The sequence below is a fragment of the Tachysurus vachellii genome, chromosome 9 (genome assembly GCF_030014155.1).
Source record: "Tachysurus vachellii isolate PV-2020 chromosome 9, HZAU_Pvac_v1, whole genome shotgun sequence".
Lineage (NCBI taxonomy): Eukaryota > Metazoa > Chordata > Actinopteri > Siluriformes > Bagridae > Tachysurus > Tachysurus vachellii.
The window spans coordinates 11319829-11338000 of NC_083468.1; the positions used below are offsets into that span (position 1 = coordinate 11319829).

Here is an 18172-nt window from a genome sequence, read left to right on the forward strand (position 1 = left end):
TACACCCACTTTTACACTTTAAAAAAAACATTCAGTTTAGGTAAAAAACTAAACGTTGGAGACACACAGTCACATGCTCCTCCCATTTGCAGAATGAGATATCTCTCTCTCTCTCTCTCTCTCTCTCTCTCTTTCAGATAAACCGTGTGTGTGTGTGTTTTCTAACCCTGGGTGGATCAGCTTGCAGAGCAGCAAGGTAGTTCTCTAGAGCAAAACGACGCCGGTCATTTAGCATGGCCTCAACCCGAGCCAAGTGAGTTTCCACCAGCTGCTGCTTCTCGCTGGCTGCCTCTTCTTCTAGGGACTCCACCATAGCCTGGAAATGCTGCACACAGACAAGAGAGAGCCAGAGAGTGAGATTTTTTATATATATATAATATATATATATATATATATATATATATATATATATATATATATATATTCTATCTGTATATGTGTGTGTGTGTGTGTGTGTGTGTGTGTGTGTGTGTGTGTGTGTGTGTGTGTGTATATATATATATATATATATATATATATATATATATATATATATATATATATATATATATATATATATATACATACATATATATATACATATATACACACACACACACACACACACACACACACACACACATATACAGATAGAATGATACTGCTTTGAGGGTAATCTGATTTTGATCAAAAGACTTTTGACAAAATTCACAGTAGAGCTAATATCTACAGCATGGCTGAAAACTGCAATATCATCTCTGTAAAACAACCAGTGAGGAGTAAGTTAAACAGCCATTTGCAGTCAGCAACACACATCCTAACCCCCCCCCAAACACCCCACCACATCATTCAATTCAAGCGTTCCACTCACTTCCATAGACACAAGTGTACAAGCACCTACACATGCAAACTGAATTCAACCGTGGTACCATGATAGGTTGCCTGTGCAATAAGTCTTTTTGTGAAATTTCCATCACTTACATCACCAACTGCAATGCAAAGCGCCGTGAAGTAAAGAAAGCCACCACTGGACTCTAGAGCAGTGGAGACACGTTCTCTGAAGTGACAAAGCATGCTTCCCTGTCTGGCAAGCCGACAAATCTGCATTTGGCAGTTGCCAGGAGAACGGTACTTGCCTAACTGCATGGTGCTAAGTGTAAAGTTTAGTGGAGGGGGGATTATATTGTGGGGTTGCTTTTCAGGGGTTGGGCTTGGCCCCTTAGTTCCAGTGAAAGGAACTCTTAATGCTTAAGGATGCCAGCAAATTTTGGAATAATTCATGCTCCCAATTTAGTGGGAACAGTTTGAAGACAAAGGTGAGCGAGTCTGGTGTGAAGTCCTGAAATAGAACACCTTTGGTATTAATCAGAGAGGAGACTGCGAGCCAGGCCTTCTTGTCCAACATCAATGTCTGACCTCACAAATTCGCTTCCAAGGTTATTGAGAGAGAGAGAGAGACCAGAGACACTCTGTATATGAACTAGGAAGTGGCTGATAGAAAGCTCTGTTCAAACACTTCCCTATTTGTAATGGGTGGTACAACCTAACTTAAAAGATTTACAAGCAAACTTTCACAAACTTAGCTGCAGCAAATAACCTCTGAGAAAGAAAAAAAACATGGGCGATTAACACAAACTCCTTAAATGTAGGGAATTTCCACCCATCCAGACAAATCCCCCAAACCCAATCAAAGAGATCTTAGACCTTATCTACTAGACACAACCAGAGACAAGAACACAGAAGAAAATGACAGTTGAAAGACAAGGCTTAAATAACACCAAAATTTCAAATGTAATTTTCATTGCTGGAATATTCCTTGATGAGAAAAAGCTCTTTTCTAAAAACAGAGCAAGTGAACCAGCCTCCAAAAAAGCGTTAGAACTCCTCAACAAGACTAAACTTGGCTTATCCAGCCACATCCTGATTCAAATAGGAATAAATGATCTTCAAGCTGAGCAGAGAAATGTAGGAACAACAATCTCTTCTCAACACTTCTTCCTGTTGGGGGGTAATTCTTATCAGAAAATGAAGGGGAGGGAAAAAAAGCCCAATCAAAACATTGCTAATTATTATAAATCATTGTTTTTGTCTGATGAGACCAAAGTAGAAATTGTTGAGCATAATTTAAAAAGCCTTCAACTCCATTTGGCATAAAGGACAATTTATATAATTATAGAGCAGAATGGAGAGATGCTAATGTACTCAAGCAGTCAACATGGCAATAAAAAAGAAAAGGTTTCTTTTCCCATTTGGGAAATCTCAAGGCCAAGATATATAATAATATATATCTATATAGTATAAACTACATTTTATTAATATATATATATATATATATATATATATATATATATATATATATATATATATATATATAATTATATATATATATATATATATATATATATATATTCTCCATTAAAAATGATCATGAAGGCCAAACCCTGGCCCAACAGACATGAAATCTCTCCTGCTACTGTTTACTGTGGTATTCCTCTTAAAATTCAGCAGCAAAAATAGAAGAATATGCAGAATTCATATTGCTGTGCAATTCTGCTCTTTAGTGGCTTGCGATTTTTGAAAAAGGATGATGTGTTTACCTGGATCAAGGTCTGTCTATCTACCTTTGGCAGATTCTTGGCCTGATGTTCAGCTTCTTCCCATTCCTTCCTCACCTGAGAAATAAAGAAAAAGGGCAGAGGTAAGCATGCAAGTGTATATATGTATATCGTGTGCTCTTTTATCCATCATTTATCTTCCCAGTCCAGTTTCTTTTTTCTCTCCTTCCGCACAGCCCCTTTCTCTCCTTACCCTCTCCATGCGGTTGCGGTGTCTAATCTCAAGCTGCTCCTTGGCCTTCTGGAAGCGGCTGTGCTCCTGATCATCGGCTGGAGTTTCAAAGTACACATCCACATCATCCATAGGCTGTGGAGTGGAGGGCAGAGCTAAAGAGACGAAGGATAGAAGCACACTGAATACCAGAAAGTCAAATAAGATAAATGGTACTAAGGTAAGCACAACTACATAGACAAAACATCTCTCTCATCTCTCTAGCTGGCTCTATAGTGTCAGACATGCTAGAAAGGTTCATGGAAAAAAGGAAAGCAGACAAAAACAAGCAAACACTCAGTGGCACTCTTGTAGAGAAGTCAGTCTCTTACAATAAAAATACATATGATCAAATAAATAAATGCTAAAATACGTACCGCTTGAAATGATATTCTACTGCAGAAGAATATTTGGAATCATAAGCAACTAGTTGTCAGCAGTCAGTCTATAATTTATAAACCTGTCCTATATTCAGAGTCCTAAAAAATGTTGTTGCACAGAAGCTATGTTCATTCTTGCATAGGAATAATATTCATGAGATCTATCTATAAGGATTTAGGTCTCATCACAGTACTGAGACCAAATTATCTATTACTGGGTTCTGACCTTAGTGCAGATTTTGATGCTATAGATTATTGACAGACTAGAAAATTCTGTTATGAATTACTCTTTCCTCACTTGGGCATTATTTGACAAATCATTCTGAGTTTGTGTCAGGGATTTGAAGAGGAAACGAAGGCAGATGCAAGTGCAGATTTATATTTTAAAGAAACACAAACAATACCCCCAGTTTACATTTTCTGTATTGTTTAAGCAATGTGTGAAGAAACTGGATGTTGATTACTTAAGTAAGAAAAGACATTTAGAAGGAAGCTTTCTGATTATATAGTAACACTAATCAGCCATTTATTTGCATCATGAACAGCTGAAAATGACTGGTGTGATTATTTACTTCAGTCTTTTGCACATTTGAAGCTTATGTAGATAATATTAATAGGATACTGCTAATATAAAAAATATGTCACTACATGATGCAGAAATACTATTTCGACCTTATGTCTCCAGGTTGGAGTACAGTAATATCTCTGTCTGGATAGTAAAATAAGTGCATAAACAATTAGTTCCAAAAAATGAGGATGTTCCTTTTGTGTCTGATTCTGATGAATAGATTTTCCTCTTGTTGTCTCCAGGAGTTTTTACAATTTTTTCTTTTACTTATCAAAGACACCACAGTCTTTGTTTGACACCACTTCTTGTTTTCTATTGCCTCATATGACGGAGCTTCTTAAATTCACAGAACAATAATTATGTGAATTAAGTTGGTACAAAGAGAAAGTAAATACTATTCACTATTCGGTCACAACATTTTGCATATAGAGAAAAAATAACCAAGCTTAATTAATTAAGTCCCTTTAGGTTGGTGCATAAGCCAATACTGACAAAGAAAAGGGTGAGGTTGTGTCTTTGCTGGCTTACTCAGGCTTTTGCACACAGCCATACAGTCCTCCTCAGACTCAAAGTTGTTGCGATTCCCAGCACAGCCTCCATAGATGAAGCGCACGCACTTCCCAAGGTGAATATCAAATCGCCAGCGGGGCATGGAGGCACGGCATGGTCCAGTTTCTGCCTCCAGGGAGCACACAGCTAACACAGGGACTACAGTTAGTGTAGTATAGAGTGGTACCCTCTGTACCAACAAACCTGAGCCTCTTATTCATTAATATGTATGTACTACAAAAAGCATACTCAAGATTGGTGTTACTAACCTTTAATCTCCTGGAGAGACATGTCATTGTCCTGGCTCTCAATAGTGGCCTTCTCCTTCTTCCTTTCTTTCTCTTCACTCTCTTTGTCTTCATCTTCATCTTCATACACATAGTGGTACTGGTCATTGTCATCTTCTCCCTCATAATCAAACAACTCAGCTTCCTTCTGGGTTGGCTGTTCATCCATTTCTGGCTCACTGTAAGGTTGACAAAATGTTTCAGGCTTAACAGTAGTGTGATACAAGTACGGGGGAAAATGGAGAAAAGGACAGACCATAAAGGACAAGTCTTCAGGATGACTGAAGGGGGTGGTGAAGGAAAAATCCGCACTGAAGACTATTAATAATTATCATGTTATGTTCAGTTGTGTCCAGGGTTTCTTTTTTTTGTATTTTTTTATCATTACTATTATTATAATGTTCTTGGATAATGGTAAGTGACAAAAGTATGTGTAATGCGCTGCCAGAATCTGCTTTGTCTAATGTATACTTCTGATGCTTTAATTCGGGGTATCTAGAGAACCAAGACAGAAGATCAATGAAAAATTATTACCCCTCCTCTACTACCACATCCTCAACCTGAACTTCATTGCCATAATCATCGGCATCATCGTCCTGAGACACGATGACAGTTGGAGTTGGCTCCTGAGCAGGAGCAGACAGGCAACAAACATGTTCAGTGCCATGGAATTTATCGACACCACAGGGTAGCAGCATGCCGTAGCTGTGCAGCACCATGTTCGCCTTTAAGCAAGCCTAACAGAGGAATACACAAGTAGAATGCTTTAAAAGCAAAGATACACTTATTCACAAATACAGCCACAATTGATAACACTTGCCCACAGGTGGGTAAGAAATTCCGTCTTTTATTCTGGACACTTTCTCCTCAAGCTGCTACAACTGGTTAGCATTCTCACAAGTGGACTACTTGGATCAGTATATGAATTTATAAGGCAAAGCCCGAAATGAATCAATGCAGCAATCATAATTATTTTAACAAAAATCAACAAGGTTATTATTATTGGCCAAAATTCTTATTTTTAAACAGCTATGTTTAATAATGGCAATGTGAACCATTGTATATGAAAATAAAATGTACCATATTACATTTATAACAGTGTAAAAATTTGGCAGATGTGCTATTTTACTGCATCAGTTAGTCTCAAATGCCATAATCCTTTGAGGTCTATCATTAAAAAAATTATAAGTTAAAAAGTTAAATTTCATCATACTGAATATATCCATAATGGTGTCGAAACCCTGAATGTTTAAAGGTAGACTTGAGTCTCTTCACCAAGCTAACAATAGTTATTTAAACTGCTACTCAACTAAATAGAATGAAGAAAGTATGATAAAGAAATACTTTAATAATAATTTCCTCTCCAAAAGAAGAAAAATAAAATGGCAAGGTCAATTGTATTGTTTTTATTATGCACTGAAAACATTTGGTTTAAGGTCAAAAGATAAAATGAATGAGATGATTGTTCAGAATTACAGCTTTCATTTCATAATATTTACATCTAGATTTGTTAAAAAAAAAAAAAAAAAAAAAAAAAGCCTTTGGTGGCAGCCCACACTAAGTAAAAGTAGCGGAACAGACAGTCTTAAAGTAAATTATACACGTAATGTTTCTTTACAAGATCCCGGCAATTAAATTAAATGCATCTTTCTAAAGGTTGGTAGAGTTTTTGGTTCCAGAAATTTATTTCTCTCTGCAAATTCTTATCTGGCCTTCTGATTCTTACTGTTGTATTGTTATTCAAACTGGTTTGAATATTGTGGTATGGCCTCTATAATTTAGTCTATTGATGCCATCTTTTTTAAAACTGTTGACTGAGACACCTTCAATCCTCACAATATTTTTGTCATCATCTGCTAATCTTTTTTTTTGGCTGACCGGTTTGTTGTCAGGTTATTAGTACATCAGTAGTGTTTGTTTTTCAGGACATTATAAATTGTATTGACTAAAGCCAGTGCTTGTGCAATGGATTTATTACATTTTCCCTCTTTTTTCTTTGTTCAAAATGGTTTTGTTCCATAGATAGCTTTCTGCTATTCATATTAGGTTATACTTTTAAACAACAAATGCTGATTTCACAGGTAAATCCCAGTTGTTAACCTACGAGTAGGGGTTCAGAGCTACTTGTTTACTTTACTTCTTTATTAACAGGGCATACCCGGCTAACAGGAAACACCTGTCAGTGACATGTCAAATATTTTTTAAGCACTTGACAAATAGGTGGAACCAAAGAAAAGTGCCATATTCTACATTAACATAACAGCTGAGATATATTAAAAAATGAAAGCTGAAATTCTGATGTGTCATCTCAGATCTCATCTAATCCTTGTTGCTGAGCACTGCTCCATACGTTCTGCCATGTCAGAGGCCACTATCAGAGCATGGGTGTGGCTAACTGTCTGTTGAACAACAGAGGTTTCATGTAAACAACTCACTCTAAGACCCACCCAAATAAAGTTTCCAAAGGTCAAAAAAAAAAAAAAAAAAAAAAAGGAGGATCCCAACAACAAAGGAGTAATTACAGAAGAAAACAATCTGCAAAGAGGAAAAAAGTTCAATCAAAATGAGAATATGGCTTCCATACAAATGGACCAAGTAAAAATACATGATTTTACCCCTCAATTAAGTATTTATTTTTTTTTTGTAAGTGAGCAATTACTGAGTACATATACATAGCTTTTTGCCCCAACTCTATCCTGTGCATCAATGGAATGAGATCACACTGCATAGTTTGTACTACTTGAATGGTGAGACACTTTCAATTTAAAAAAAACAGTCTTCACTGATGTAGATTTATTGTCTGTAGTTCAAGATTTTCCTCTAACACTTAAACCATAGTCAGAGTCTTAAATCAGCAGTGACACCAAGGTTAACCAAACATGGAAAAAAGCTGTAACTAATCCTGCAGTAGCAAAGGTGGATTTATTAACTAGCACTGATTTGTATGTTGCATTTGTGTGTGTTCAGGAGGTGTTTGAGAGGCCCAATTTAAGTTTGAGGGTAAAATTAAAGCTGTCTGGGAATTAACAGCATCACACTCGGCTGCTAATCTGATTACCATGCGAAACTGTGAGGATTTTAATGTCTTATTTGTGAGAGTTTTCAATACCACTCTGCTTACCTCCTTTGCTTCTTCTTGCCACTGCTGATGACTGAGACACTTGTCCATGCGCTCCTTATGGAAGAAATGACACTTTGCTGGGACAAGTAGCACATCGCTGACAAAATCTCCAACTGCAGAAAAAAAAATATCAATACTATTCTTTCAAAGGCCCACTGACAACAACTGTGTTACTAATTTATGTTACAACAACTAAACTGTCTTGTGCAAAACTGATTGTTATGAGGATTTTCAATATCATCTTATCATTATAAGGACAATTAACCAGGACATATTGCCTCGCTCTGTTCTTTAAAATTAAACTCACATTTACAGGAACTCTTGTCTGTTTGCAAATTATAATATCAGCTTGGAGTTTACACTTTTTACAACTGTTTATAACAGTGGTCATCAACCTATAGATCACAATCTACCAGTCGATTGCCAAGGCATTTTTATTACAGCACAATCATAATCTGGAGCTCGATGTAAGTATTAATGCAAGCACTTTGAAACTAATATAGTCAAGGGTTCCTAATATACGGCTGGGATTGATGTTCTTACATCTGTTTTTTTTTTTTTTTTAACAACATATATAAATAGTATAATTTGCGAATTGTGTGTGATAGGTCAAAATCTCTTTCAGGTGAAAGTGCCTCCACAAAACTTTGTGCTGAGATGTTGCAAAGAGTCATGGCTTCAGGGTACTGTGCTACATGATCCACCAGGACCAACATAAAGCAATGCCCTGCTGCGGACAGTTCCAATGGCCCATGACAATTCTTGATTCACCAGATGATGTTTGAGACATTCACACACGAACTTCAGCATGAAATGTCAGGCCAATAAAAGCATGCTATACGACGGTTCAGTGTTTTGTCCTCACCCAAATCCCCTATTATCAGATTATGCTAGATTGTTGTTTATTGATCGAATCGTGCCTGAGGATTTCATTTCATGTCTGCCCCAAATGGAAATCCCCAGGACACACCCCTTAAATAAACAGTCTAATAAGCATGTGATCACAGTGCAGGCTTTAATTACAGGATCCGTGAAAGGTGCAAAAATTACAATTTAATTTATTTCAGAGACATGTTTAATATTTTGTAAATCCAAAACTCTTGACAAAGGGTTTTCCATGCTCAGTGGTTCACAGAGCTTTTAAAGTTAAAAAGTACGGTTGTAGTCAGGAAAAAAAGGCTCCAGAATTTTAGCTAACTGCGTCAAAACAGTCTGGTGCCGCTGTCAAATTGTAGTGGTGCCCCACGAGCAAACACACAGCAATTATTCTTTTCATATAAGAGAGAAGGCATGAGCCAGTTAATATCTGTCCAACATGACTGGACTTTGAAAACTTCAATATGATTTTATATATATATATATATATATATATATATATATATATTATATAAATACATATAAAATTTTAAACGAAAGCATCATGCAAACTCTCCAACTTTCCAATTAAAATTGGTTCTATAAGTATGTGGACAGTGACACAATCACTTGAAAAAGCTCCTTAACCTCTTTGCTCCACTGTATCATAGCGGTCACTGTGCTCTGACCCCTGTTTCCAAAGGTGTATGTGAGGAAAAATATTTTTAGCTCTACTGGAGAACCCTCAACAGAAAGACAGCATTAGCTGATATGTGCATTGTTAGAAAGATTAATATTACATCTGCTGAAATTTTAGCCTATATTGTGCTAAATAGAGACTTTGTGTTGTTTCTGAACTCCCAGAATAGCCACAGTGCTCCTAGAGGGGAGGGCAGAAAATAATTGGGCCATTCTCTCTGGTAAAAATGCCACTAGGAAAACCAGTCAGGACAGTTAAATTACACAGTGTTGCCAGAATGACAAAAGAGTCAGAAGAGGGACAAGATAAAGAGAGTGAGACATGCTGAGACAAAACACAGAAATGCATACAAGAAGTGTTTCCAATTCTCTCTAGCTTTCTTACTCAGGCTTTACAATACTGCATAACTATTCATTGCTTTTGTCCTCTATGTTCCAAAAAATAAATGATCCCAAATGGGCAATGGAGCATAGTGTATATTGCAGTGTTTGCTACACATGACCATGTCAAACCATCATCAAGTCCTCTATAAAAATGTTACTTAAAAAGAACAAAAAACAAAAACAGTAACATGAATAACTATTATCCACTGACATTTTTAGGGTATCTGGTGCATCCTGCTAACCTTTAAACTTTACAGAACAAGTGACGCAACAAGATTTCTAACATTAGAATGGGTGGGTTTTAACCACTCCAGACTTAAGCTGCACATTTGCAATCCTTTCTTGAAAGATCTGACTAATCTGAGACTCAAGCGGTCATCAAATTGTTGATAAAAAAATAAAATATAAAAAATTAAAGTCAGTCAATTCAAGAGGCATGGCAGATACATAGGTGTAGAGCCACGGTCATGGAAAAAAGAACAAATAACTTCTCTCTTTTAATGTTCAAGGGCAAAATAACAATTGTATCATCAATGTCTAGAAATAGACAACCTCAAGAGAAAACAAAAGATTTCAGAAAACAAATGAAGAAAACTTAAGTAGACCCTTCTTACTTCCATCATCATTGAGAGAGCAATTAACAGACACTGACTATTCACACACAGACACCAATTACAATAAGTCCATATGTGCTGAAACTTCGCTTTAATAGCCATTTAAAACGCTGTGTGTCAACCTGTGTGTTTATAATGTGGGAAAATGTTCAAGGATATGTAAACATTTAGGGGTTGTTAAGGTGATTTCAGTTATCATTAGGTTTCAAATAGGAGTCAAACAACTATGTGATAATTAATGATTTATTAATGCACTACGCTTTTGCATTATCAGTCCTATGGCAATGTTTAACAATTTCTTTCAAGTCTTTCAAACTTTTGAGCACAGCTGTATGTTCCTTTATATTTTTTGATGATGTGACTGCCTGAAAAGAGCAGCAGGATCATTTCTCAAGTGGCTAGGAATGTATTACCTACTTGGATTCTGCCAAATGCCTCAAACCAGCAAATTTATATGGGCAGATAATGTAAAAATGATTCAGAAATTAAGCCAAAATGTTTCAGAGGCCCTCTAGTGACAGATTACAGTACAATGTTTATTTCGACCCAAATACTGTACTCAATATATTGCTTGGTGGTTATAGAAAGTATTCATTTAAAACATTGTGTGTACATGTGATTTCATATCCACAATTTATCCCCAAACCATCCGCCATCTCAAAAAATGTATTGAAGACACATTTACACTGCATTTAGCTCTGTCCTTTGCTTAGTCTGCACCGTGTGGCTCAGTGTAGCAGTTCACATCCAAAAAAAAGTCAGCTACAACCTGAAACATGGGATAACTTCCTTGAATCACTTGAATTGTTTTCATACTACTAGAATTTGATTAAGAATGTACTAAGACTACATAGCTCAGCAGCTTGGTTTCTGACCGGTCTGCACCTGAATGGCCTCACTGTGTTCTCACCTGTGCCAAAGTGAATTTGATTAAACAGACTAAAAAATTGCATATGTTGAAGCACTCCAATACAAATTAATTTTATTTCTTTTGCAGTTTTAACAGCAGACTGTCACAAAAGAGCTTTGCAGCTATCCAGTATATTTTCTATTTCACTACATGTTAAATATGTCCCTAATGAGCAAGCAGTGAGACAACAAAAGGAGGAAACTTCTAGAGAAATCAGAGTCAAAAGGGAACCAATCCTATTCTTGGTGACAAGCAATTTCTCTTCTATAACTATACACTGAAGTCAGATATATAGAGTCAAAGATTGCTAATTGTCCTAAGAGAAAAAAAAAAAAGAAAAAAAAAAAAAAAAAAGAAAAAAAATTCATTAGAGATTGAAATTTAAATCTATCCAACTAAAGTTAATGACTGTTCAATGGTGGAGACTTAAATGTACATTGTTCTAAGTAATTGTAATATTTAAACTATCCTAGAAAACTATATCCACAGCCATCTTTAGGATGTCCATGCGGTACCATCCACAGTAAACACCCTATGATTCAAAATATGAAGTGTGAATGGATGTGTACATGTGCCTCAAACATGAGCATCATGTGTCACATGACAAAAGTCATGCAGTGAAGCTCATCACACAAAAAATAGACATTTTGTGAAGCCCCCTACTGTCAGCCCATTTCACAGTCCATTGCTAGTGTTAATAGCTTTTCCAACACCACAACTCAACCATTCAGCACCAGGGTGATGCAGGTTAGAAAAAAGAAAAGGGGGAAATTCCAGCATTTTATTGCAACTGAAAGTGTGGTACTACTTAAATGTTATATACATACCATAAGAGGACATTTAAAAATAAAAAAACAAAACAAAAAAGAGACCAAATAAAATCTAAAGAGATTATCTTGAATCTGAAACTTGAGGTAGCTTTCCTGAAGCTTCACAATAAATGCTGCTGAAATTTCTGCCCGTTCCTCTTGACAGTACTGGTGTTGCTCAGTCAGGTGGCCTCCTTGCTCAGACATGCCTTCTCAAATAATTCCATAAATTATCTCCAAGTCATATTTCAGTCATATGATGAAATACTATGATTTGGATCATTAGCAGTTCCTTCCCTTCTCCATACTCCTCTGTTCCAATCATTTGTACAAACTTTTCTTTCTCTTATCTTTTAAACAGTGCACACCTAACGTTTATATAACCCATGGGAGTTCATTTGGAGTCCATTCTTTGCTGCTATAACAGACTCTACTCTTCTAGGAAGGCATTTCACTACATTTGATACAGACATGCCACTGCAAACATTAGCCTATTAAGCCAAAAAAGCACTGGTGAAGTTGAGCACTGACGTAAAAAATATATTAAAAAAAAGAACAAATTGTTTCAATATCAAAGTCAAAACATATTAAATATGTGTAAATTTGAATTGTATGTATGCTCTAAAGTTACAGAAAAAAAAAAGTAAGATCATACTGATGCACCATACCAAATTTAAGCCCAATCTGACTCTGACATTAGCTCCTCCTGCTATGCATGATGACACACCTAACTTTGCACCTAAACTTACAAATCTTTTCCTTACATCCCTTCATTTTGGCATTTGTGAATTAGAGCTCTCTAAGTAAGTAATACTGAATAATTTATTCATAATAATAATTTATATAATACTCATTAATAATCAAGCAATTGATTAACATTGGTAAACATGTGGCTGCCATATGACAATAATAATTATTGAGATTCACACCAGCCTGAATATCTAACTCATTATGGGTGACATTCTTGGGACGGGTACAGGTCCTTTTCTTCCATTCTTCAAGCAGGTCTGTGAATTTGGCACCAGGTGACGAAGCCTGCTGTTTATAGAGTTAGGGTTGGCTGCCCATTGTCATTTAGCCAATAATAATAATAATAATAATAATAATAAAGAAGATGATGATGAAGAAGAGCTAATGCTACCATCTGTGAAGTGTAACTGTGAAGTGTTTGCTGCATTTATTAACAAACATGGCCTTTCATGTTTAGCAACATGAGAGGACTCATTTTTATTTGACTAATGGATAATGTGTGCATTTTGTCATATTTCTTCAAGAGCATCCTTATGCCTCAGTTGTTCCCCATAACGGACAAATGCTGACGGTTCCCTAACATTTGGTCTTCAAATGCTGACTGTGTTACAAACCTCAAAGCTCTATTATTTCTCTGCATTATTATATTCAAACTACAATACCACAAGCCAAGCAACGCCCATTTATATTGTGTGAACCTACAATTTAAATACAAAGTAGTGGCAAAATTCAACATCATACTAATGCCAGAAGCATAACAGCATATATCCTGTACAAAATTATCATATTTCTAAGACTTCTGACTTAATTAAAGTCAAACAGCAATGAAAAAATAGAACAGGTGTATGTACTAAAACTGCAAGAACAATGCACCTACTCAGGTTTTATCCAATTAGTTTACTGATTTTCAAACAATTCCAAGTTTACAAAGAATTTGTGCTTGAACCACTACTACAACAACAACAATAATAATAATAATAATAATAATAATACAACTAAGTCTCTGACCAGCTAAATAAATAAATCCCAATAAATAAATAATCTTTTTAAATAAATAAATAAATAAATAAATAAAATCCCAACCCTCATGAATAACAATAAAGAAAAGTACTGTAGATCCTAAAAAACCTGAACCTTTGTTTGTTGAAACACTAATAATAATAATAATAATAATAATAATAATAATAATAATAAGGATAATAACAACAACAACAACAATAATAGTACTATTATTAATAATAATATATTTCTACTTACTTTAATGAAAATAATGTCTTTATGGCATTACCCTTTCTTGGAAAAGGAAAAGTTTTTTGCACTATAACAGCTTTGCATACTTTTGCTATCATGGAGCTCAAATCCACTATATTACTGACCATGAGCCAGGGCTTAGCTTTTTAATGTGTTCACAGCACACAACAAGTGTGCTGTGTTTTTATTAAATCTAAGATTTAGGATCTCCAGACACTACTGAGATAACATTTCTTGGCCTTTTTGAACCATTTAGAGCTATTAGATGTACGTCTTAAAAAAGAGTCTGCACTGTGACTTTATCATGTCATTTAACATATTAGCTAAGCTAAGACGTAATTATTTAGATATCGCTCACCCAAGCATTTGTATGGGACCACAGTGTGGGCTTGAGGCTTGCATGTTTTCGTTCCTTTCTTGCACCAGTTCTCAATTTTGACTGGTTGGTTGGCTTCCAGAACATTTGTGATTTCCAGTTTAGGGTACATCTATCAGAAAAGTGAGAGAAACATTTTAACATTAGCAGCAGTCAATGAGGAAAGCCTCAATATCTAGACACATCCTATTTAGAGGGAAAAATTAAATGCAGAAAATAGTGTCTCTCAAAAAAAAGTGTTCTTAATAAAAAGCAGTAGAAGTGTACACAACTATAACTAACCTTACTGAATTGTTTTCATACAACAGTGAAGTGTGGAGTGTGTGGTTTCAATTTATACTAAAACAATTTGCCAACAATTCCATTTTTTTTTTAAATTACAAGGCTAATTTATGCAAAATTTAAACGGACATTAAATCTTGTGGAATACATGCGAGAAAAGATGGTTCCAATTAACACTGTTTTGTTATAGCAAAGCTAAACAGTCAATCCCTCACCAGCATATTAAGTTCTCTTACTCTTTTAGTCTGTGACACAAAAAAACACAGCTTGCCATTTTGAGAAACAGGAAAGTATAATCAGCTCTTTCCTGAAGATTCCTCTGTGCTGGTAAACTTTACAACACAGTGTGACTGTTAATGTGTGGTTTAACACAAATAGCAATTAGCATAACAAGGACATTAATATAAACCTGTCGTTAATGTTATAACCCAGATTTACTGTTAAAGCAGTTCTATTTTAGAAAATTAATCCACTCATTCTGACAAATAATATCTGTGAATTCAATGGTGATGTGGTAGAAGGGCTATAGAGACTAAAGTATAGAGTGCAGAGTGATGAATGATAGTCAAGATAAGGGATACTAAAAGTATGTGGGGAGAGAGAAGAAAGAAAGAAAAAGCCTCTGTATTGTCAGTGAAAAATCCATGCCTCATATTTATAAGACTAAAAATAAAAATAAGTACACACAACTGGTTTGACAGCTCAAGAGAATCTGTAAAAAAAAAAAAAAGAATCTGCTTAAAAAAATATTACCACCAATACTCTTTGATAAGTACTAAGAACATTTCATGACAAAAAGTAGCAGTTATGTTTTAACTAAAAACCAATCTACACCAAGCTATAGAAGTATTCGTACAAAGCATTAGTGCTGAATAACTGTCTCACCTCTTGGCAGTATTCCAGCACACCCTCCTTCTTTCTAATGCAGCTCTTTCTTCCAGAAGGGTCTGGCTCCCATTGGCCTGTCTGGATGTTGACATGCATGTTGAGTTTCCCACAATACATGGCCACCTGAGGCTCTGCCACTGCAAAGCCAGTCCCTTGATTAGCTGCCAACGCCTGTGCAGAATAAGGGAAATGGAGAAAACAGATAAACATAACTACAAAATACAAAATACAAAATACAAAATAATACAAATCATGTTAATACAAAATCATGTCCCTCTATTCATTATGCATTAAACAGAGTAAAAAAAGATCACGTCTATTAGACATTAAAGTACAGATCACAAATCCCAAACATAAATTGGGGTTAAGCACGACAGAGCATGGGTTTTAATGACATCTGTGTTTTTCCATCCCTTTCCAACAAAGAACCTTAATATAGACAATCCTCTATCAACATAACTTTCAGGAGATATAACCTCACATTTTTTGAGTTATTGCATAGTCAAGTCCTGCCTTATTACATTACAGTTTTCATAAGCAATACATGACTTCAAAGTGACAGTCAGGCAGTCCAGTGCTTTAAGAGTTATGAAAGCTTTATTTTATTATTTTACTGACGGAAATGTTTCCATTGCTTATACCGATTTTTTTTTTATTAATACAGGAGTTTTGTTGTTACCTTAACTGTAAAGTTTTGGTATTGGTAAACTTCTGTTCATTCTTATTTTCCTTTTCAAGTGCATTTTAAATAATGTTTAGTGTGAGGACCTATGATTCATGCAGTTTATGTATTGTCAGACTAAATAATGTTAAAAATACAACAATAAAAATTTGTAGATTAGAACCTCCCGCGGAGCAAAGGAGAATCGGAGGCCGCCCCACCCATACCAACCGAGTCCAACCTCACGCCTCTGTGAGAACCCCAAACAATGGCTTGCAGACTGCGCCCTTCATGCCAGTTTGGCCACAATAGCACCCCGACTCACTGTAGAGGTTAACGGCCAGTGTTCACTCTCCCTGATTCTGGGAGCACCATTACACTGGCATGACCATCAGTCCTACCTCACCCAGTAACACAGATCAATGACAATTGCGGTCTCATGCATTCATGGCATGAGAGACCCATCAAGCCTCTACAGGATTCACCCAATTTGAACACTTGCTGGACGTGGTGCAAGAAGCCTAGGAAGGACAACACCCCCCTTTGACTTTGACAATGATTGACTTTGTCAGGAATCTGCTGGCCAGAATCGATCGGGTCTGTCCCATCATTTTGGAGCACCTCGAGGCGGCCCAGCATGAGCAGCAGAGGGCCTATAACCGACCCACACAGCCCCGGGAGTCCCAGCCGGGCATAAAGGTGATGATTCCTCGTCCCCAATACTGCCTGCAAGTTCCTGGCCAAGTGTCAGGCCCTGTACATGATCCTCAAGAGGGTGGGACCTGTAAATTACCGTCTCCGACAATCAGGTCAGCATGCAGACATGCAACTCTACCATATTAAAATTCTAAAGAAATTGTTTGCACTATTTCCAGCCATGTCTGCTTTTGCTTATGTCACCACTGATCCCCAAGAGCATGCCCTGGTGAAGTGGGAAGACAATCTCTTGCTAGCTCAGCAACTCAGTCTTTTCGTCCATGCTGGTCCAACATAAGATCAAAACCCCATCATGAGATAATAGTCAGACCTATAGAGGAGATGGTGGAATGCTGAAATACTGAATGTTGAAAGACAGGATTTTTGGGAAAACCACCAGCCTGTGATCCAGCCCCATTGTGGGGGTGCCTAAGCCCAATTGAAATATCCGCCTTTGCAATAACTTACGGAGGCTGAACCAGATCTTGGACTGCCATTTCGCATTCAAAGGAGACAAAACAAAATTACTTCTTGATGTTTCTGCAGTTTTTGGTACAAATTAAAAAAAAGCATATGTTAGATATTGCCAAACTTCCTGCTTTGCATAATGGTGGAAAAAAAGAAAAAAAAAAGAAAAAAAAAAAAAAAATTTACAAATTGTGTGCACCCAAATTCCACTCCAAGATACAGGTCAGAAAGAGCGCATTCCCAAAAAGGCTTAAGTATGATAAGGTAATATGTTTATAATGCTAAATGAAAAACCTTGATTAATTGTTAGTACAGGAGTGGCAGCAGGACAACCAAGACAGTCACTAAACAAAGGGTATATACATAACAGTGAATACAATTTGGGTGAAAACACCAGTAACAATACCAAGGCAAGGTGTATGTGACCATGATTAACATTTAAAAGGCAACCCGGCTAGACGACAATGTATGACCGAGCCATTTGGGAGACACTTAGTTCTTACACTCAATTAACATTTAAAGCAAAACAACATTTAAATTACAAAGAGGAAAAACGGTATAAAATGTTTGAGCAGGATTTGTCCTGTGTTCTTCTTGACTCAGATGAACCTTCATGTATTTTGTCACTGCTATGCTGGAATAAACTACTTCTTCATTAAAATCTTTGCCCTCATCATTTTATTTTCTTACACAGTGGATATCTGAGCATTATGTCTCACATATCCACATATAACTCAGCATTATGTCAGTAATCAAGTGCTCAACTGGCATGAAAATTTTATTGCCCCGTATGTGTGCGATCCCAATAAGCACTCAAGT

At 36.2% G+C, this 18172-nt stretch overlaps 1 protein-coding gene across 2 annotated transcripts in view; it reads right to left on the minus strand.

Moving 5' to 3' along the window:
- aplp2 (amyloid beta (A4) precursor-like protein 2) overlaps positions 1–18172 on the minus strand; it is a 52212-nt gene that overhangs the window by 17128 nt on the left and 16912 nt on the right. For both annotated transcript variants that reach the window (XM_060877675.1, XM_060877676.1), the window contains exons 2-10: positions 15526–15699; positions 14341–14470; positions 7711–7823; positions 5124–5326; positions 4572–4768; positions 4282–4449; positions 2788–2921; positions 2577–2651; positions 167–325 (exon numbers count right to left, since the gene is read on the minus strand). In XM_060877675.1, the coding sequence (XP_060733658.1) occupies positions 167–325; positions 2577–2651; positions 2788–2921; positions 4282–4449; positions 4572–4768; positions 5124–5326; positions 7711–7823; positions 14341–14470; positions 15526–15699 (1353 nt within the window). The remainder of the gene's footprint in view (positions 1–166; positions 326–2576; positions 2652–2787; positions 2922–4281; positions 4450–4571; positions 4769–5123; positions 5327–7710; positions 7824–14340; positions 14471–15525; positions 15700–18172) is intronic.